Here is a 24,222-nt window from a genome sequence, read left to right as displayed (position 1 = left end):
AATATATTTTCATGTATACTAAAAATAAATTATACTGATAAATGGAGCCATGATTATTTTTATAAACAAAATATGTTTTATTACATCTGTATTAAAAAAATATAAGTTAAAAAAGGAATAATAAAATAATAAACCAACAAGAGAATTAACAAATTCTTAAAACTTATTCTTGAATGCAATCTCACTTCATTTTTGTGTATTCTATCATGCAACACTTAAAAATGTGATATTTATACAAAAAAAAAAAAAAAACTAATTTACTATGGTAAAACAAATAAAAATATAAATGACACATTTTATGATTACTTTAAAAATAAATAACACAACCGAAGAGATAAGAATGTGTTACTTTCTCAAGACTTTTCATTCACAAATGGAAACATTTGGTAGTTGAACTACTAATAACGTGTTAATCCTAAAGAAGATAAACTTAACATTTATATGACCCCTAATGAGATGAATAACCATTATGATTTAATTTGAATAAACCTGAAAAAAAAATAGTAAGAGTCATTCAATTTTTAATATATTTGCTTATATTTTTAGTGTTTTTTTGTTAGCTAATTTTTTTAACGTTCAGTAACTAATTTAACCATTTTTTTCACATCATAATTGTTAATTATGATAAATAAATTTTATAGAATATCCAATATTAATTACACAAATAAAATTTAATTTAAGTATCTAAGGTGTACATGTTTTAGAAATTACTGATTTTTTAATACAAATTTTTAAATTCACACAAATTGCTTATGTATTTTTTATTTTTAATTTACCCAAAAAAAAAGTTGTAAGGCTGAGTGGGATAAGGTGCCTGTGTTCAAATCCACAGTTGCTGGTTTAAACATGGTCAATGATGGTTTTGCTTTCTGAGCAGAATAACTGTCTTAAGAAAAAAAAAACAGTTACCACCTCGACATCTAATTAAACCAGATTTATTTTACCAACCAAAAATTAAAACAAAAAGGATAAAAAAATAAAAATAAAAAAAGAGTATATTTTTTTTTTACATTTTAGGTCAATTTTTTTCAATTTAATTATTTTAATTTTATGTTTACCTATATTTAATATAATTTACAGTATGAGTTTATGAAGTTTCATTGAAGTCTAATTCGAGCAATTAACGTTTTCAATATATAATGATGCATGATTAATATTTAAATCATACAAATCAACACAACCCCTAAAATGTTATCAACATAAACTGTAATTTATTTAATTTATAATCCTAAATCACTAAATCAAATAATTTTATTTCTAGCTCTTTAAAACCGTAAGTATTATTAACAAGGCATATAAGTTCATGCATTTGCATGTTTTTTTTTCAATGCATTAGAAAATATTCTAATTGGAATACAAATCTGTTTCATAACAATGATAATAAAAATGTAAGGTTTAATAGAACATGTTTTTGCATGTTTTGTGTGTAACGGCATATTTGACATATAGTTAAGTTTTTTGGAGTTATTAGCGCATATTATTTTAAGTAAATTCAACAAAATCGTTTTCTGTGCAAGTATAATGAACTTTATAAAAATTAGATAGTAATAATATATTAATTAAAATAACCAAATCACCTTAACTGTTTCAGCTCTGATGTGTTAAAACATAAAATGGTCACCATAACTAAAATGATTGGCTAGCATTTATTAACATCAGGAGGCGTGGATAGAAATTCATCAGCTCTCTTATGATCATTTAATGCCCTCAAAGTATATGTATCATGAGGTAATTCAGATTTACGTCTCAATAAAGGTTTTTCTTTTCGATTTTTACGATTCTATACAAAAACATAAAATTAATAATAAAAATATTATCATAAATAGAAATACTAATTATAAATTAATTTTACATCTGTATCTATATGATACTTGGTATCCTCTTCTAAGTTTTTCAAATCAATAGTCGGATCTAAATCATTGGTGGGTGATCTTGCAAAGTCAGTATAAAATGACAAATTACTATCAATGGATACAGTAAAGTTAGGATTTCTTTTAGCTAACTCTTCTACTCTATGCCAATTTTCATCTCGTTTTTTTAACTTATCCACTTCACTAAAATTAAATATAATGTATCAAATTTAAAAAAAATAAAAGTAGTTATCATAAATAATATGTATAATATATACTTACGTCTTCCTATCTTCTTTGTATTGTTGCGTGCATGCATGAAATAGTACAGGATTAGTTTCAGTAAATATTTTTAATGCATTATACATAAGACCATGAATATTCCTGAAATAAAAAGAAAAAACCAGTTTTTAAACATATTTACTATTAAATCATTTTTTTTTTATGTTATCATAAATTTTAAGTAAATCAAACTAAATTATTAATTGATTTGTGCACATGATAATGTAGGCAAAATTTTTGGATAAAATTAAAGTACAACAATTTCAAAAACCATAGCAAATTTATTTAAATATTAACACCCACTTTTTTTATATTTTAAATAATATAATTATGTTGTAATAGTACATACTTGTTCCAATGGGTTTTAGAATTTTTATATAATACTGGGAACATAATTGGCAAAATTTCATCAACATTCTCAGACATAAGTGACATAATATAGTCATTGTTCCAAAAGTAAAGTGATCTTTCTGCAACCTAAAATATAAATTTATTTGAATTTCAAAATGTTTAAGTATTAATATATACTTATTTATTCACAGTAAACATAAAAACAATTTTGTGATTATTTCTTTTTTAAAAAATACAATTATATATAATTCAGGCATAATAAATATATGTGATACAAGTTAGAATGCATTTAATTAAATAGTAATAATACAATTATTAAAGTAATAAATAATCTAATTGTTTTTAATAATATAATAAATTTTTTTATTCATAAATCTAAAAATTAAAAATAAATAACTTTGAATTATTATTATTTATTTATTTTCATTTCAAATTTTTTTTTTTATAAATTATTTACACAATTTAGTTATATTATAGAACTTTATTATTGTTATAGGACCAAATTAAAACTTAAAACTAATTAAATAATAATGATAATAAAATTGATTTATATTTAAAAGTTAATAGACATTTTGTTGGACAGCAATGTGCCAATTGAGAATACATGAACAATTTGTACCACTAATCCGTACATGTATAGAGGGATCAATGTATAAAGTGAAGTTCAGAGATGTTGTATCGAAGGACTTCGAGATAATAAAATGGGCTTAGGCAAAGTGATGTCTTGTCTACAGTTCTTTTCAATACAGCATTTGAATCAGTCAAAAGAGAAACCCTAGTTACGACGAGTGGAATTAAAATTGGAATCAACAAGCAACTAGTACTGGCTACTTATACAGTATTATAGTATTAATAGTAGAGAATGAAACAAGTCTAAAGGATACTAAATGTATTTGCTGGAAAAATGGAAAGAGAATTGGATTAACAATAAACGAGGGTAAACCAAAATTCATGGTCATAACTAGGAATAACCATAGAAGACATTTGGATATTGGTGACTATAAATTCGAATGAGTAGATAATTTCAAATACCTGGGAGAGGACATCAGCAAGAATACAAATATCCACGAGGAAATAAAACTTAGATTAGCAGTGGCAAACAGATGGAAGACAAAAATAACTCTTTACAAAGTGCTAGTGAGACCTATTTAATGCCTTGTATGTAGATGGGGTGTGAATCACAAAAAAATCAGATGAACATAAACTAGCGACCTTTGAACAGAAGATATTAAGGAGAATCTATGGACCAAAAATTAATAATGAAGGAGAATATGAAATAAGGACAAACCAGGAGATTCAAGACTTGTATGGAGAAATTAATATCAATGGATTAATAAAAAGTAGTAGACTGAGCTGGGCTGCACATTTGGGAATATTGGAGGGATCATTAGGACTGATTACAAAATGGAATACATACACATAAAGGCCTAGAAGACATCCTAGACAAATATGGAAGAACAGAATAGTCAAGGACTTGAAAGAACTAAGAATAGAGAATGAGGAAGAATTGGTAAAAGACAGAAATCAGTGGAGGCAAGTGGTTTTTGCGGCAATGGGCCTAAATTACCTGCAAAACACTTTGAAAAAGAAGTAAACATTTTTTTAAGTGTGTCATATAATAGGGGTACAGTAAAGTAAACCCATATTGAAATAGTTTCATATCTCAAGACAATGGTATAGCCAAAAAAATAAAATTACAGGAAACCAGGTTCAAACAGGCAAGTTTTTGTTAATGCATAGCTTTTTTTTATTCACTTACCCATTACTCCCAATATAAGTTATTATTATTGATTAATATAAATATTTAAATAATTCAAAATTGTCAATATTTTTTATTTTAAAATTTGAATATTACAAAATTAAACTGAGAGTAATTATTTAAAATTGATTTTTTTTTTATAATTTTTAACGTGATTAATAAAGAGTTAGATAGTATACTTTATTTTAATAATTTTATTTGAAGTTTTAATATATTTTATGTAAATTAAATTGTTATGATTTTTATATTATTAAAATAACAAAAAGAAAAGTATGACCATGTCAAGGAAATCAATGACATATTATTTAAAAGTGTAAAATTGTAAACGACCATCACAATTATAAGTACATACATTTTCATCATTATAGTCAACAATTAATCTATATGAAAAATATAATTTAAATTATGAACAACATTTAAAATACAATAAACAAATAAAATAAATGTAGGCTGTTTACGTGAGAAGGAAAAATGTATTCAAAAATAAAACTTATTTTATTTTTTTTAGTTATATTTATTTGTTGAAAACTTAAAAAAAAAATCAATAATAATAAAATAAAATACCAACGTACTTTGAGACAATAAAGTAGATTACCAAAAATTGATAACTTGAAAACCGATTGGGAGTAATTTTTTACTTATTATATAAGGAATATATATAATGATTAATTGACATTGCTTTTACTTTTTCAGTTTGAAAACCAGTTTTCAATTAAATCAAGGTTGTAATGAAGGGCTTGTTTTGGGATGTTTTACAATAAGATAATAAGGTACAATAAGACTATTATCTTATTGTATATAAAGACTAAGTCTTTATGTTCTTAATTCATAAAATATAAATATTTTATACTTATAAACTAATACATATATTTTTAATGTATTGGTAATCAATAAACATTTACATTGTTATCATAACATTAACAAAATATAGGACCGTACAAAATATTTAAGTAATATAACTATCTTTTCTATTAATTCAAACTATTATTTACTATGGTTAATATTTAGTTTATTTATTCAATTTTTTAATCAAAAAATAAAAATGAGTTATACTGTAGAAACTCATGTACAATTTAATATAATAAATTATAACTATATTGCGGCAGCCTATGATGGGGCGGATTGACGAGTAATAGCGTATGATAGAGAGAAATGGAAGGAGGTAGTTTTGGCGGTAAAGATTTTCGATGGATCGTAAAGCCGGAAAAAAAAAAATTATTACTATATTACTATTAATAAATGCTATTTAATTCTTACTAATTATCTTATAACAGAAAAAATGTTTTAAAAATTACATACTTGAAAATGTTGACTGGAGACACATCTTGCTAATTGATGTATTAATGGTTTTAACACTTTTCGAAATTCCAATGGTTCAATAATGTCCAAAATTTCTTCTAACTCATTGAGAAACATGACCTGCACATATCAAATTTGATGAATATTTACAGTCACAATATATATTTTATACTATATTCTAGTAATATAAATTTTACTTCTTTTGGGGAATGTGTTTTTGGCCAAAATTTTAACAAGCTTCTGATAACTGGCTCCGTAAGAGATGGATCTTTTTCAAGAAACTGTACAATACAATAAGCCAATTGTGGATGATACACTGATAATGATTTCACTTTGTGTAACGGCAATAAAACTTTTAACAAGAATACCTTGTGTTCCTCTTTCAAAGGTAATGCAAAACCATTAACAATACTAATTAACATAAAATGGATAACATTTATATTATAGTGAGTGATTGTATTGAATATATTAATTTTAAATATACCTTCCTAAAATTTCTAAAAGTTCTGCAATGCCATTATGGTGTTCTGTTTCATATATAAAACTAAAAAATAATAAATAAATAAACAAAATAACAAAATCAAGTAAAAACAAAATACAAGCTGTTATCATTTACCTATAAAAAATGTTGTTTATCTGCTTTCGTATGTATGCACGTAAACTTAAAAATTTACCATAAATCCGATGCAATATAGTTTTTAAGAAATCTCTTTCGCGTGGATCTTCAGAATCAAAAAGCTCCAATAACTAAAAAAAAATTAAATTAAAAACATTTCAATAATTAAAAAAAGTTAATTATATATTATATATATTTTATAATAATTAAAATATATCAAAAGAATGATTCAAATTTAACTTTAAGTTTTCAATCATCATTACTTTTGCAAATGAATAAACTATAAATTAACACATATACTATCATATATCTTAATAAATTAACATAAAAATAAACAGTAAAGGAAGAAATCAAAGAACATTGTTAGTTAATATGATTATTGATTTATTATTTAGGTAAATGTTTAACAAGTTTTTTTGAAATTCTTATCTATTTTGAGTCAAAAATTATTATTTGAACATTATACAATCAAAATAGCATTCAATATAATTATGTGAGTAATACTAACACAAATGAGAAGAATTATTATATGTTTATTACCTGGAGAACAAATTTCTGATCAATATAATTTTTTGCTATTGATGGCTGAAAGTCTGGAGACTCTAAGAACCTAAGAAAGAATTCATATACTAATTGTAAATGAGGCCATGCTGCTTCTAAAAGAGGTTCGTCTTCTTCAGGATCAAATTCTGCACCATTAGGATTACTTGATGGAGGTAGACTACGGAATAGATTTACTGCAAACTATAATATCAAAGCACATAGTATCTTATATAAATTTATATTATAATTGTCAAATAAGACTTTAAATGTTTACCATTCTAACAGCTTCAGGATATATAGCTTCAGTAAGCACATTAACATGATTAGATGATAAATAGTCCACCATTTCATGTAATGTTTCTCGCTTGATTTCTTTCCATTTTAGATCTGATTGTGGATCCAAAATAAAGTCAAATAACACACAACACTGTTGCATTTTCTGAATGAGCAATTGTTCTCTTTCAGATGCATTAGCTTCTAAAATAAAAAAATATCAGTATTAGAAAAAATAATTATACAAATAGTTTTGGTTAAATTAAAACCAATAATATTATGTAAAAAAAACAAAATAGGTTAAAATTATACAGTTAATTTAACTAGAATTCAGATAGTGATCCTGCAAGATAAAATGTTATAATAAAATGGTCATACATTTATTTTATTTTACCTCTTAACTGCATTATAAAAAATGATATACCACACCTATTTTAAATTTTTAACACATACCCTTGTTTTTAATATGGTTTTTAAGATTGATTATAAACTAAAATATATAAAATATTTCAATGCGAAAATGAATTATTTTGTGAAAATATACTTGGTTATAAGTTTATGTGATCCAATTCTTCAAGATAATTAAATGGGTTTTAATGTAAACAAATGTTATGCCTCATTGCCAAATAACATAATAATAGTTCTACATAACCACATTCATTGTTAAAGAATACTTTAGGTTTAGAAAATTATAATTAAATACATGTTTGTACAATGATTGTACTTCAATTAAATGTTAAGATATTAATTGCTAAAATGAATAACTTTTGGTAGATATATATCATAAAAGTAAAAACTACAATGATGTATTTTGTCTATATATTGTACATTACTTTTTATTAATTCTTTCTTTTTTTTAGTTAAAATAGAGTTTTGTAAAATAAATTGACACAAAAAACAGTCATAGATATATTATAAGTTATAAAAATGTTTAAATTTTATAGTTGAAAAGTACAAAATAAAATAAAGATCCCCAAAATGATTTAAACTATAATCTCTAAAATTATTCGATTGTATAATAAATTTAGACAAGCTAAAATTTAATTACAATACACAATTAAGTACAAGTATTGATTAAATTATTACTTTTTAAGATTGTAAAAATAATTTAACTAAGTATGAGAGTCAGAATTTACTATTATGTTACTTAAAAATAATGTATTATTTACATTACATTATTGTAGAAAACTTCTTGCATTATAATAGCATAGTAGAAAATTAAATATTATTTTAGCTGTAAATAATTACATTAATTATGCTTAAGATATTGATTAAATTTTATTTAAATTTTTTAATAACTTCGTCATTCACACAAAAAAAATTAATTAAAAATATCTTAACACGTTGATGGACCATATAATAACATAAATAATATAAATAACAAGACCATCCTTAAAACGTCACTTTAGATTACTGCTATAGCAGTGATATTTTTAGTACTGCTATAGCAGTACTGACCTCCGACATCGCATTTTTATTTAAAAAATTACTGCTATAGCAATATTATATTTAAATTTTAACTATTTAATTATAATTACGTTGAAATCTTTGATTTATTATAGGAAATTTATAAAAAGATAGGCATTTATTTGTATTCAAATAAATAAAATCAAATGCAATACAAAAACTTTATTGTATATGTTTATAATATTTATCAATTATTGATATATCGGAATCATAATCAAAATTTTCATCTAACTGATTTATAACAAGTTCTTCTTGCGAATTAATTTTAATGTAAACACTAAACACACTATGTTATACTTCTATGGTGACTGTGAACGTATTAATCTAATAAAAATTACATAATGTCGATATAGTACGTATTGTGTGATATATGTTATCGAAATATAAATTATAACTTATCAGCTGTAGAATAAAAATGGAAAATACGTGTGTATTATAAAAAAGTGTATAAATAAACTAAAAATAGAGTGCCCAATGGCCCGATGAGATGTCCGGGGTCAGTAAACCATCCTCTCTCATAAGAGACCATTGAAAATATCACTGCTAGAACAGTAATGACACTTTTTAGACGGTTTTTTTATTACTGCTGTAGCAGTAATATCGGCAACTGTCCATCAACGTTTTAAACATGAAATATGAATTCTAAATATCATTGAATTAATATTTTGCAAGACAAATAAACTGAACGTACCCATTGTATAGAAATAATTTACCTTTAAATAAATAAAAACGGTTTTAAGATAATATACACACTTTATAGCCATAAAATAATACAATAATTATAGTGCTATAAATAATAAAATATAAAAGATAATTACTCACTAAAAATCAAGCGCTTATCATGATTTTACTTTTATAAATTAAGACAAGACAATAGAATAATTTATATAGTCAAGATTAAACAGAATATTTTATTGATATAAAAAGATAAAAGCATCAAATTGATGCCATCAATGCGTGTTAGATCAATAAGCTATAAAATTAGAAAATAAAGTTGTCAAAATTCATATGAAATTTGACATTATACATATTAAAACTATTTTCATTGAACTCGGCTGGCAGAATATTCAAATATGTTAAAAATAGAAGTGAGTTAGTTAAAATTACAATCTTGAAGTACAAATTGAATGAAAACGGATAAAATACTTGGTTCCGAGAATAGGAAGTTGGTTAAAGTACTAGCGTAATCAGATTTGATTTTTTCAAAATAATACTGACGTCCCGAGCGGGATAATTATTTATGAAACTGACTAATTTTACATAATTTAAGATTTTAAAATACAAATTACTATTAACTTATTACATCAAAGTTTTTATATCGTCTTTTGCGTATATAATAAAAAATATCAATATATTATTAAAGGGAGTTCGCACGTGACAACACTAATGTTTGCTGATATAACGATAACTAGATTCTAGTTATTTCTATCATAGTATATATATATATCACCAGGCTCAAGCAAAAATAAAACAATAGGAAAAATCAAATTTTGCTGTCTCTAAAAAAAAAAGTTGAGCTCTTATTTAATTTAGTCCCTCCCCTATTTTTAATGTGACATACCTACATGAAAAATATTTTTTTTTATTTTTTTTTATTAAAATCTTACAAATAATTAAGTCTTGGTCATAATCTTAAAAAATTAAATAAACTTAATTATATTTAAGATTTACTTTTCATGCTTTTAGTGAAGCATTAAGCTTCTTATAAGTTCATTCATGTTTAACTCTTCAGCAATTTTGCTTTCATTAAAAAGGTTGGCTAATCCTACTAATCGGTCTTTAGATATATTTTATCACAAATAATTTTTAATATTTAAAGTTTTGAGTAAATTATCGACTATTGCAGCAGTTACAAGTTCAATCAATAGATTTATATATTAGTATCACAGTATTTAGTATTTAGTACTTAGTATTCAGAATACATCAGTATTTAGTATCACATAAGTATTAGTTCTATCAACTTGTTTCTACATATTTACTCAAGAAATGATTTCGAATAGGTACCGACAGAAATAAAAAAATGTACGGGTCAATTTTAGAATATCCACCTCTACTAAAGTGCCACTCTAGGCAAGTACCTAGCTCGCTTATACTTTGAGCCGAACCTAAGTATCACGTGTTTTTATGTCGTATCATATTTAATTGTCAACGACAGATACCGTATAAAGATGATCCCACAGTCGAATAAACGACTAGTATAATTTTTGAGCATCCATTTTTTTTTCCAACACGTTTGGTGTAAGTTTTAATACGTACTATCAGTGGCGTAAAAATGGGGGAGGGAGTTTCGAGATAAATCCCCTAATTACAAAAAAAATTTATTTTTAAAATAATTAAAATGAAAAATATGCGCATTATGAAAATGTTAACGTGTATATAAAATGTATTATTTGTCGATTATGATAGAATCATAAGAACATTAAGTTTTCATCAGAAGATATATAAAATAGACATTTGATATTAATATAATATCTGCTCATAATTTAATCCCCTCCATAAGAAAATTGAATGTATGCTAATGCGTAACAAGTGATACTATTTCATTGTCCAGTACTATAGTCACTATATATAAATAAGCCCTCTATTACACCCTATAGTATAGGGTATAAATATAGGGATAGTACATAGTATAAGGAGTTTACACAGAACCACCAATATTTGTCTATAATAATAACAAACATTGGGGAACCTTTTAATTGTATCAAGTTTACCAACTACGTATACATTCTTAAGATTTTTTAAATTCTGTTTTCAGATGTTCTCATAACATTAAAAATGTATGAATAAATATAGTTTCAAAATGTATTGAGTATAGGTAGTGGCACAACTAGGATATATTTTCAAGAAGAGAGAAGATATACATTTTAATTTGGTAAGTGTTTAATGAGAAAAAGGGGAATGGTTGAGTTCACTACATATTTGGTGGGGGGGGGGTAACAACCTCTACCTCCCTTCCAGTTGCACCACTAAGTACTGTCAATGAAATATAAAATAATCACCCGGAAAACATGGAAAACATCAAAATTATAAATATCAAATAAATATAATAAAACCAATATCATTTTTCACTCAGTACCTTATAAAGAGTAACACTATATTGCAAACAAGCAATATAAAATTAAATGTACAAAAGATATATTATATATATGTATATACATGAATATTTCTATTTAATATTTATTATAGAATAATAATGCACTCTGCACAAAAGAAATTAATGAGCACTTAACGTAGAAATGATAAAATAATTTTATTGATAGAAATTATAACCATAAATACAAACAATAATTTATGTTAACGTGTAGTTTTTCTTTTGTAAGATATAAAATCTACAGATGAAACTCAAACTAATTTTTTAGGAGAATACACAATCACCGCGTGTTTAAATTAACTGTCACCTTAATTCACAACATATAAGGCATTTTTATAAGGTCTATTGAAAATACACAAGTCCAAAATCAAATAGCTGGTCAACAAGTTGTACACAAATCACTAAATTTTAATAGTTCAGTGAAGTGCGGACTCACCGTGAAGCCTTGGCAATTGTATTTCTGGATCGCAGTACATAATGATTGGTGACTTATCACGGCCAGCAAGTAGATCCAAACCACTATGAAAGCTTGGACTTTTGGGTAAAAATGAAATGCCGGACTGCAGGTTACCCGCAAGCGCGGCCGTAGTATCGTTGGCAGTTGTGCTCAGCAAGAGCGTACGACCGCCCGCAGATTTGTTCACTACCATAATTACCACGCCACAGGCTCTCAACCATAACACCCATTTAAGATCATTTAGTTTTCATTACTATATAATATTATGCATGTATGCACCACATTCATATAAGACGACATAACACACACCTTGAACTTCGGGTAGGTGTTCTTTATTTGAGTGAGCAATATAAATAAACACAATGGAAATTTTCGTTTATTCCTTCTCTAAATTTAACACGAAAAAATATAAATTAATTTATTCATTGAAACAAATTTTCCATTTTCAGTTGATTGTAGAGTTTAAAAATAGTTTTTACATGTGTTAAAAAAACAACTTCTTAATTAGTGGTTATAAACCATTGTATGTACTTTACAACGTACAGGTAATAAATTATTTGTTTACTTGTTAATTTTAATAATTTAAATACATTTAAAGTAATTTAAAATATTAGAATATGAACATTTAAAAAGAAACTATTGTGATTTATGAATACTATACTGAAAACTAACTATAACAATGATATTTAAATTAACACAGACAAATAATATAAATTAAATATTGTATTTGTAAAAATGTGTATTTAATTTTCATTTATACAAAATACCAAACATTTTTTTTTCTCAGTGAAATTGTGTGATAGAAAACTAAGTGAAAATAAAATAATGGCTGATATAATATCTGTACAAAACTTGATGAAATTCTTTAGAATAAAAGTGACTAGTTGATAATACAGCCGTAAGATATGAAATAGTATTACATTTCCTACAAAGTGGTATGCGTAATATACGTAAATATATTGACTCAAAACAAACTTAAAGAACGTTAATACTAAAGAAAATCCTAGATACTCGAGGTGACAAGTAAGTGTGCAATGAACATAGTATTTATATTTTAAATTAAATCACCATGCATGACGTAGTGAACCCACCCCTAAGACCTTTTGGCATTTAATGAATTTGAAATAAAATGAATTACACCAAATGTTCGTAAACGATACTACAAAATCTCTATATCTGTTTTGTTTATGAAGATAATATTGCAGAAAGATAAGGCTAATGCACTTATTATACTGAAAACATTTATGTTTTAATACGATTACGACAGAAAAATATGCATAATATAAGCACTCTATAATCAACTTCAATATATAATTTATGAAAACATTCCAAAGTGCATACACAGCGCTAGGGTTTCTCGAACAGAGAGTACAAATACGTAGAAACCTCGAAAGTTCGAAGACGATTACGCGTATGTCGAACGAATGGAAATGTTTCAACTTTCTAGCGACTAATGACAATTCACAAAAACATTAAAACTCAAAATATGTACATAGAAACAAGCATGCCCGGGGCATAGCGTATCGGCGACGGTATTTTGCGGACTAGCGCGGCCTCTGTAAGTTTCGGGTTCACGGTGGATCGATGTGGTGACGGATACGTACGTGGGCGAAGGCGGGTAGTAGCGCCAGTAGGACGAGAAAGTGGTGGCTGGATAAGCGCTGAAAGGGTAACCAAGGAAACAGTCGAACACGGCTCGATCGCTAGCGGCGCCTAGACAGTATAGTGCAACGATAGCTACGTGGCCAGATGTCGCTATCGTTTTCACGGGGCACGTGTAAGCTGGCGTAACAAGTGTTGGTCAAGTTCAAGCAGGTTCAATACTGTTTAATGTAAATGGTTGTCCATATATCTTGGATAATGAATGGATAATGATCATTCACAATGAAATGAATAAATGAAACACTAACCAATTTTTTTTTACGCACATTATAATAGAAAGATAACAGAAAAACACAACTATTTTCAAACATATTTTAAAAAAGAAAAAAATATCGAATAATTGTTTTCGAAACTAAACGTTTTGCAAGCTAAATATTTTTCATAAATGAATAGTGCACGTAAATGTAATCACAATTCGAAATACGTAACATTAACTTTTTAACATATTATTGAAATTATATGTAACAATTTTGATAAAAACTGATAAGAAACCGAAATAAATTAATATTAAAAACCAAATAACCTAAAATAACATATGAGAAACTTGAATAGATTATTAGAATAGACTATCGGCAGCGTAACGATATGTATAATATATGATATATGTATGACCGTATACAATTAGCTGCTTCAAAAAATTATAGGCAATACTAAATAGTTATCTCATAATAGCGATGTATTAAATTTTTATATTTAAATATACGATTAAAATAAGATAAAACAGACAGGAAATTTATGCAACAGAATAACGTCGTTTCAATTTTCGATAAAAGGGAAGGTATACATTTCTATCGATCCCTTCAATTAGAAAAATTTGCGCACTTCACTAGCACGTTTAAGCTAATATTTTAGGCTCAAATACATACATTTTATACAAAATTATGTTTATATACCTAAATTTCTTATGAAAAATTATAAATATTGCAGCATACTTAGATCCTAAATTAACTAAAGCTAAAAGGGGGACATCTTTTATTTTCACGTTTGAAAATGAAAATAAAACCATTCGTTTAAATTAATTTTTGCGGCAATATCGCTTTTATAGCAATAGCAAGCAAATCATGTAATATACTACCATCATCGTTTCATTTCAGGTTTTAATTAAATATTTATTTAAACGAAAAAAAAAGTGTTCATTAGACACAGTGGTAATTGGCAAAATAAGAATATTTTTATAATTTAAATAATTTCAGCAAATGCATTAGCTAGGATATTGATTTAAAATTTTGTAAATAGAAAAAAGATAATGGATATTCCATCATCTTTTTTTTTTATTTTGATGATTCATTAAGTTTTTCGCAGATAAGAATTCATATTGAAGTACCAATTAAACTATTAAATTTAAATCTACAAGAGTGATTCAAGAAAGTCATTAAATAGGAACTTTTGAAATTAAAATAATCAGGACTTGAAGATTAGAAAATGATACAAATAAGAATGATAAATGGCCTTGTAATTCATATCAACATTAAGCTTCTACGTCTTTCATTGGAGATAAGAATATACAAAATATACCAACTATGTTTATTCATAGTTTATACTAATCGTTAATTATTACTGTGGCAATAATTATCTAGTACATTGCATTATATCCCTCAAAATAATAAAAATAGGCATGATTTTTCATAACGAACGGCTTATGGCTGAACCGTAATCACCGGCTTTAGACTAATTTTCTTGTCAGAGGCAAATACTCATCTTGCTCACCCCTAAATGTCACCACTAGTGTTACACATACTCGTATTATATGATTAAAAACATATATTACAACATACCTTATAAAGTTTTGATTTTAAGATATTGAAGACATTTCATAGGAAATAATGTAACTTTACTGCATAACATTTTTCCATTATACGAATAAATATAGCTGGAGTCGTTCAGATTCTCAGAAAAACAATTAATTGAAAATGAAATGGTTATTATTTTAAAATACAAGCTATTTTAAACGCAAAAACCATAATAATATAATATAAACACGAAACACTTTAAAATACTATTGTTAATATTAAATTACCTATAATTCAAACAAAATATACTTTTATTAACCTATACATTTAATTTTAAAATTAATAAGATATTAATTAGTCCAACAAATTTTTAAATGTTGTTATTAATTATCATTGCAAAAATTTATTTATGAATTTCTTCGTCATTTTAAAGATAATCATAGTCAAAAATTATGAATAACATGTTATATATCTATATATAAATATAAAAAAAGTATTTTGAATAATTTTTATTTTAATAATTGGTTATTTGCCATATTATATGAACATAATATAGGCCTATACTCTACGCAGGCACCTATATGAAACATAATTTTTAGACAGTAGACATACAAACTAAAAATATATTTTATTATTTTGAGTCATATACTTATGCATTCATAAGTTTATGAAAATGTCTAATTATTGTTAAATATTTATAGTATTTGTAGTTTTTGCTTTTAAACCACGTAATTTTAATATAAAATTTGTTTTTATTTTAAGATAACATAATTAGCATTAGGTATTTGGTATAATGTGGTAAGGAAGTGATCATAATTATTTCACTCGGACAATTGTTGATGAGTGCATTTCTTTTATATACTATACATTTATATAAAGCGTATACAAGTTATACTCATTGCTCAAATGCAGTGGCGGATCCAGGATTTTCTTTTACGGAGGGGGTGTGGCATATTGAAAAATATTTTCCCTTGTTAATGAAAATTATTGATTTTTAATACATTTATTTCCTGATTTGGGGGGGGGTAACCCCCAACCACCCCCTGGATCCACCACTGCTCAAATGTATTTCTTGAGACATCCGTTAGTTGCAATGTTTATTAATTATTAAAACTTAATTAACATTACAATAATTACTTTGTAGACGGAAAAAACAACTTAATGCTATGAATTATAAAAGGCTTAATGTTTAAATAAAAATCTGATTGACAAAAATAATGATACACTAAGTAAACGTGTGCTTTAATTTTTTGGCTTTAAATTTTTAAAAATATATAATATATACATACCATTGAGTAATTGCAGAACTTGTAGTTCACGATTGGTAGTTACAGTATTAAAACGCGAAGAATTTTGTCTTTTCTCTCTTTTAATTGTGATTGGGCCTAACTTAAGTTTGTTTATTTGTGTGGGCGGAGGACTAGGAGCAGCACTAGAATGACCAGTAGAAGTGCCATCTTGTACCTAGAAAGTTCATAATATAAATAATAGATATATAAACAAATTAAATTTATACAAATGAACAACAAAATATGTTTACATTATAAATGTAACTAGAAGGTTATGAGCCTATCAAACATTCCTCATAGTATTTCCAAAATTAAAAAAAAAAAAAAACATAATTTAAGATGATGGAGGAGCTATAGTTTTTCAATATTTAATACTTAGTTATAATGTTAGCTGATGCCCGATATGGAAGTTGAGTCTAGGAGTCATCAAATTACAAAATAATGATAATTTAGAAAACGATTATATGCATTTACAAATATTGAACAATTTGAAATTATAAAAGAACATCCTAATTCAAAACATTCTTGGTATTTTAAAGACGTGTAAATATAGTAAAAAAATATAATTCGGTGGTAATTTACAGTTTGAAAAAATTTAAAATTTCTTGTGATTCTTGACTTTTTTTAATTTGTAAATTAAATTACAAATTGTTATTTATACTTAAATTTAAAAAATTTTAAATTTTTAATATTGGAGAAAAAGTTTTATGGCTTTTAATTATAATTGTAAGAATATAAAAATTCGATATAATACAATACATTTTTAGATTATAAAAATGGTAATGCAAATCTTATAAAATAAAAACAGGAGTCCTATATTTTATAGACAACAAGTTTAAACATATTTTACATAATCACGTATCATCATTCAGTTTTATAGTTTTTTATAAATAATAGTTATATTGGTAAATTATATGACTCTTGACATTAATAATTTTTTTTTTGTAAAAGATATATGATTCTGTGACGAACATTAAAATTAATCTTAAAAATTATACTACGCATGTACGAGTAAGGGTGTCACAAATTTAAAAATGATGACGAAATCCTGAATCAAATATTTAATTTTACCAATGACAGCAAACACATAACATGCAATACATTTATTATTATTTATTTTTATTTTTTAATAATTGTATTTATCATATTATTTATTTATAGTTTTTATAATTTATATTTAAATATAAATTGTCTGATTTCTGTTATATTGCCTCCCAAACAATAAATACAAATAAAAGTTAAATACAGTACATATTTTTGATATATGATATGCTAATATTAAAAGCAATTAAGGATTAGCAGTTTATGGAATTAGCCCAATTCATATAACATTCAATTAACATAATACTCAATAATGACAATAATTTTGTATGGATAGTTTAAAAAAATATTAACCTTATTATATAGTATAATTATGATAATATATGCAAATGTTAAAATAAGTAACAAAAATATTATATATAGGTACATGCAAATATTTAAAAAATATGTATTCAATAAATTATTGAAAAATTTATTGTTTTAACAAAATGTATTAAAATAATTATATTTAGTATCAAAATTATATAAAGATACTGAAGGTCAAAACTTGTGTCCTTCAAAAGAAAAAAAAAATGTAGCATACTTTAAAAAAGTAGCTACTTTACCTAGCGATTACATTTATATATTATTTATTATTATATTAAGCATAGTTTCATATCAAATTTCAAGAACTTTTAAAATATTATTTAAAATTTCTAAAGTAATAAATTAAATCACAATCATTTTGAAAATTACTTTGTCAATTATGTTAAAAATGGTAATTAAACATTAATTACTCATGATTAATGACATATAATATTACACATATATACCCATTGTATAAGCAGTCTTATCATAATTTAAAAAAAATCTTATGATACCTATTGTATAAAAATACTGTTGATAATATTATGAAACAATAACAATATTATTAACCATATTCAACAATGGATTCAACTCTTTTATCACTTTAAATCAGTGGTTCTCAACCTGGGGTGTGCGCCCCCCTAGAGAAGCGTAACAAATTTCAGGGGGGGAAGTGAAAATGTTGAAAAAAAAATACAAAAAATTAAAAAAAAACATTGCTGTTTTCTACGCCGTACCTTGACTCTGTGTTGGTCGCCGCCATGGTCGATTTTTTTTTTATGCAAATAAATTCATTTAATATTAAAAAAACTTCATTGAAGTTGTATTCTTATTAATCCATTAACCAACATTAAAGTATAGTTTACATATAAATATTATGCATACATCAATCTTATAGTAGTGAGAGGGTTAGGCATGAACTAATAAAATAATTTGAAAGGGAGCGTAAGGTTGAGAACTCATGCTTTACATCATCGCATAAATTATAAAAATTAGTTAATTAAATTTTTTTTTTTTAACAAAATAAAATATTATTTAGAATACACTAAATTCTTTGTAATAAAATGGATAGAATTAAAAAATATATATATAATATTATACAAGTAAAATTTATGATATTTAGTTCTAATTACAAATTAATAGGTGTATAAAAATGCACCTATCATATTACTGCTTATAGTCATTGATCTCTTCATAACCTCAACTTCTTGGTATCTTTCTCAAAAATCATACTCTATATACTCTATTTTATTTCTACTAATTCTCAATCTCTTTCCTTCAAGTGCTAACCTCCACTCATCCAACCTTTTATTAATTTCTTCCAAATTTTTTTCTACCAAAACTATATCATCAGAAAACATCATACATCTCGCCAGTATGTCTTTTGTAACATCATCCATTACCATAGAGAACAAATAAAGGTTTAGAGCCGACTTTTAATGTACGCTAACTTCTACTTTAAAAACTTCTTTTACTCTATACAAATTCTTGACACTAGCCCTTGAGCCTTCATACATATCCTGAATCAAATTCATATATATTTTTGGGATCTCTTTTCTCATTAATACCCACTTTAAAACTTCTCTTGGCACTCATAGACCTTTTTTAAATTTATAAACACCATGCATAACTTTTTTTTCTTTACTAATTGTCTAATACAAAATATTGGCTCAATTGTTGATTTTACTGGCATAAAACCAAACTGATTTTCTGATATTGATGTCTTACTTCTTATTCTCTTCTCAAATTTCTTTTCCCAAATCTTCATACTATGTCTTATCAGCTTTATTACCCTATAGTTCCCACATTCCTGTATGTCTCCTTTGCCTTGAAATATTAGTATAATAAAACTCTTTCTCTAATCTTCTGGCATTTTTTTCTCTAATAACACCTTATTTAAAAGATCTTTTAACCATTCAATACTTACATGACCTAAAATTTCCACACCTTTACAGGCATCCCATCGGGTTCTACCGTTTTTTTCTTTTTCGTCGCCTTCACTACCTCCTCACTAACTTAACCAATTAATCCTTCATTCCATCAAATACTCTCTAAAGCATTTTTGGATATCTTCATTCAATAATCTTTCAAAATATTCTTTCCATCTTTATTTCACATCTTCTTAATTTGTCAACACCCTCTTATCCTCATTATTTATACACCAAATATTTTAAAAGTTCCTGGATCATTTTTCTCTAACCTTAGCTAGTCTATACATTTATTTTTCTACTTTCCTTGTTCCTAGCCTCTCATAAGTTATACATCTATTAAGCTAAACTTTGCTTATCGCACATACATTTTTATACTTTATCCAATCTTCTCTCTTCTTGCTCCTTTACCATAACTTAAATTGCTTTTTCTAATTTGATACTATTCTCTGATTTTCTTCATTCGATCATCACAATTCCTTGTTTTCTGGCCTACTACTCTTGATTTCATCAACAATCTCTTTTGCTATATTTTTATACAAGTTATCATTATTTTCCAAACCTCATTTATATTTCCCTCAATATTCTACACAGCTTTTTTCTTTTACTTTCTTTATAAACTCCTTTTCTTTGTTTCCTATTAATTTGTATCACCGAATTCTCAATTCCTTTCCGGTTTTCCTTTTTTTACTTATTATATTCACCTTCTTTCCACTCCACCATATATCTCTATTATCATCAACTAATACTTCCTCCAGGAATTACTTTACAATCTTTTACTCTTTTTATACTGTTCCTCTTCCACATAAACTAATCAATCTGCGATCCATTTCTTCCACTTTTATATGTTATATAATGTTTTTCTCATTTCCTAAAACATGTATTGATTATTGCAAGCTTATACGATGATACAAAATCTAAAACTATTTCTCCAGACTTATTTCTTTTGCCAAATCCATACTTTCCATGCACTCTTTTATACTTTCACCATCAATCACAGTATCTTCATTTCTTAGTATTCTTTGCATCAACTCATTCATCTCTTACCAAAACTTCCTTTTCTCTTTCTTCACATCCTACTTGTAGCACATACACATTACGTTTAATACTTTTCCTTAAATACCAATTTTACTGTAATAATTCTATCACTTTTTCTTCCTATGTCAATTACTTTAATTTTCATCTCCTTATTCAATATTACTTTAACCACATTCCTAGTAATAGTCCTAGTAATAATATCTAAATTTATTATTTTATATCTCTTTCTCATTTCTTTTGCTTTCTCTTCTTTCCACTTAGTTTCCTGAACACAACAAATAAAACTATGCTCCTTTTCAATACTTCTGCTAGTAAACGTTCCAACATTCCACATGTCTATTTTCACCTTATACTTATCTCTGATACCTAAACTCAAATTTAACTTGGGACACAATGGTGATGTACTTATATCGTTGACATTACCTAAATTGGGTGGACCTGAAAACTTTCATGTTTTAATTTTTACATAAAATGTAATAAAAAATAAGCATATTTATATTTTATTTTTAATAGTTTTAATTTATTTTGGTGGGCTTAGAGAAAAAAAAATACTTGGAAGATTTAATCTCAAGTTAACTTCATAATACATTTAAATCTATTTTCAAAGTTTTTATAGCATCAATAAGCAAATTAGTAAATATAATACAAAAATATATCTAAAAAAATACATTACAGACCAATGGTTGGCAACTGGTAGACTTGAAGCCAAAGTCAGACCATCAACAAATCCTACTTAAATGCATTAATTATATTTTTAAATTATTTTTATAATGATTTATAAAAAAAAAGAATATTTAATTTAGCATTATTATTTTATTTTATTTGAATCAAATTACAGTTGTCTCATATTAAAATATTTATTTTTATCTAAAACTTGTTTATTTATTATTTTAATCTTCCAGACTCTAATAGAAATACTTGCCCACCCCTAGTATAGGAATATAATAGTCAAACCTTGTTAAGCCTGACCTGATTTTCAAAGGGTTTTCTTTAATACATCATATACATACTTCAAAATATTCTAAAATATTAAAGCATTAACATATTTTAAGAATGCCTACATGAATAAATAAATAGATCAATAACATCTGGAAGACAGTATGTAATGAAAATATTAAATAAATGTACTCAATTTTTTAGAGCGCTTATTGTGGGATCAAATTTAAATTTGACAAGATTACTAATATCTGCAAAGAAATAATTTATATTACAAATAAGGGTATTAACTACTGAGACAGTGTAAATTATTTAGATAAAACAATACACAACCCAAATTAATTTAAAATCAACTCAATTTTAAAATTAATATCAATAATAGTCAGAGGTATACCCAGGTGACTTAACAATAGATTTTTAAATCTTTTTTTAAAAAGAAATATTTTATTTTAATACATACTAATTTGAGCTAAAATTTGAGTATACATAAATAATAAAAAAAATGTATATAGGTACAAAAAAAAATAAATATAATTTGAAAGACGTAAGCACCTAATAAAATTTAATAAAAAATTATATTATTCAATTTTTTTTAATATTTTTATTTATAATAAATAAATATTAAAATAAATATTAGACATTAGATTAGTACATAATTAAAATTTGTAACAATAAAAAAAAAAAAAAATATTAAGCTCTTTTATACAACATTATTTTATTTTTATTTCTAAAAAGATTTTAAAAAGATAAATTAGACTTTATATATTTTATTTAATTAGAATTAATAATTAATAAAATATCAAATAACAACAAAAACTTACATCATCCCCAGGTATTTCTACTCCCGATCCACTTTTAGACTTGGAAACATCCTGAAGATAACAAACACATATATCAAACAAAATAAAATAAATACTTTTATGCATTTTAAATATTTCAACATATTTACATATATTTAAACAAGAAAAAAACAATACATTTAACCATAAATAAAAAAATAATATACCTAGGTTTACTCAATATATTATAGTATTTTAAACACTATTGTGTACTCAATACTATTGTAATGTAAAATTTTTACTTAAGGTTGAATACATATATTGATAGTTTTAATAAGATATTACTGTTATAGTATAGTTCATTGCATAGGTAAATTAAACAGGCAATTTATCATAAACATAGTTAGTATTTAAATATACATATATATTAATTTATTTCAAAACTTTCTTCAAACAATAAAATAATGTCAGTTTTTTTTTTTTAAATTAAAATAAATAATGCTTTTAAACAATAGTTCCTTTCTTATCATAAAACATACAAGACAATTAAATGTAAAATTAAATGTACTCTAAAAAGTATAAAAACATATATATATATATATATATATATAAATAAATTAATACATTTAATCGAAAGCTGTAGAAAATTATAAGTGAAAAATCACATAATAAAAATGAAATAGACTACGAAAAACGTAGGCCCAAATTAATACAAGTTAAGGAATCATTTACCTTGTCTTTTTTCATCAATATCTTATTTGGCATTTTTAGTCGACTGACAAATATATAAACTATGTTCAGAAAAACAATAAATATAAATGTTAGCAAGGTTTAAGAAATTTTACAGCTCGAAATTTGTTAAACTTTCCCACAAAACTCGGTGTTTTTTTCGTTTCTTATTGTCAATACAATGAACTGCGTAACATGTTATTAAGTGGAGAACAAAACCATTCTGCTATCAGTCAAACAAACGTATATAACATCAATCATTTTGGGACATTTTAAAGATAAATAATTGATAATGAATATGAAATCCTGATATCAACCATAGAGTAATAAATTATTGTAAAATAAAAGTTCCTATAAAATATTACTCTATGATATCAACTACGAATTAATATATCTAAATTCGTGATATCAACTAATCTTATTACTCTTTGGTCTAATATCACACGATAAAAAGAATTGTTATTACCAAAGTTCTATTATTCTATGCTAATACCATACTTGAAAATATAACTTTCTTCTTTTAATCAATATTTGTTACTTTTATAAATAATCATTTATGTATTAAAAAATACAATAAAATAAATTCATAAAAGTGGTAAAATATTTTTTTAATGAATAAATTATTAAAAATGCTCGCATATTAAATTTAAAATTGGTATGACTTTTAGTTTAAATAAAATTATTACTCTTATTGAATATCTACTTATTTTATTTTTAAAAATCATAACAATTGTTTTGTGTAAGGTTTTAGAAAAAT

The 24,222-nt window shown here is 25.0% G+C and overlaps 1 protein-coding gene across 2 annotated transcripts; it reads right to left on the bottom strand.

Moving 5' to 3' along the window:
• Positions 1-76: 76 nt before the first annotated feature.
• On the bottom strand, positions 77-23,710 carry LOC112682603 (serine/threonine-protein phosphatase 2A 56 kDa regulatory subunit gamma isoform). 2 transcript variants are annotated; one of them, XM_025553242.1, is made up of 14 exons: positions 23,469-23,710; positions 22,779-22,829; positions 16,670-16,844; positions 6,975-7,177; positions 6,698-6,901; positions 6,158-6,288; positions 6,026-6,085; positions 5,739-5,952; positions 5,542-5,661; positions 2,482-2,609; positions 2,133-2,234; positions 1,853-2,054; positions 1,578-1,780; positions 77-489 (listed from the first exon to the last, which is right to left on the bottom strand). In XM_025553242.1, the coding sequence occupies exons 1-13, from the start codon at positions 23,499-23,501 to the stop codon at positions 1,640-1,642; spliced, it is 1,764 nt and encodes a 587-aa protein (XP_025409027.1). In that variant the 5' UTR covers positions 23,502-23,710; the 3' UTR covers positions 77-489; positions 1,578-1,639. The 2 variants fall into 2 exon arrangements, with proteins under 2 accessions (XP_025409027.1, XP_025409028.1); XM_025553243.1 differs by lacking the exons at positions 16,670-16,844; positions 22,779-22,829; positions 23,469-23,710 and adding exons at positions 11,968-12,375; positions 13,330-13,549.
• Positions 23,711-24,222: the final 512 nt, after the last annotated feature.

Source organism: Sipha flava, unplaced genomic scaffold (genome assembly GCF_003268045.1).
Source record: "Sipha flava isolate LNK unplaced genomic scaffold, YSA_version1 207_pilon_pilon, whole genome shotgun sequence".
Lineage (NCBI taxonomy): Eukaryota > Metazoa > Arthropoda > Insecta > Hemiptera > Aphididae > Sipha > Sipha flava.
This window is presented reverse-complemented; position numbering and strand designations above follow the sequence as displayed.

Excerpts from the sequence above, each read along its gene's own strand:
- LOC112682603 (XM_025553242.1), bottom strand. The coding sequence starts at position 23,501 with ATGCCAAATAAGATATTGATGAAAAAAGACAAG. Across the intron at positions 2,055-2,132 it reads TACAAAGAAGATAGGAAGAC|TGAAGTGGATAAGTTAAAAA; the intron begins GTAAGTATATAT and ends ATTTAATTTTAG. Across the intron at positions 1,781-1,852 it reads AGTATCATATAGATACAGAT|AATCGTAAAAATCGAAAAGA; the intron begins GTAAAATTAATT and ends GTTTTTGTATAG.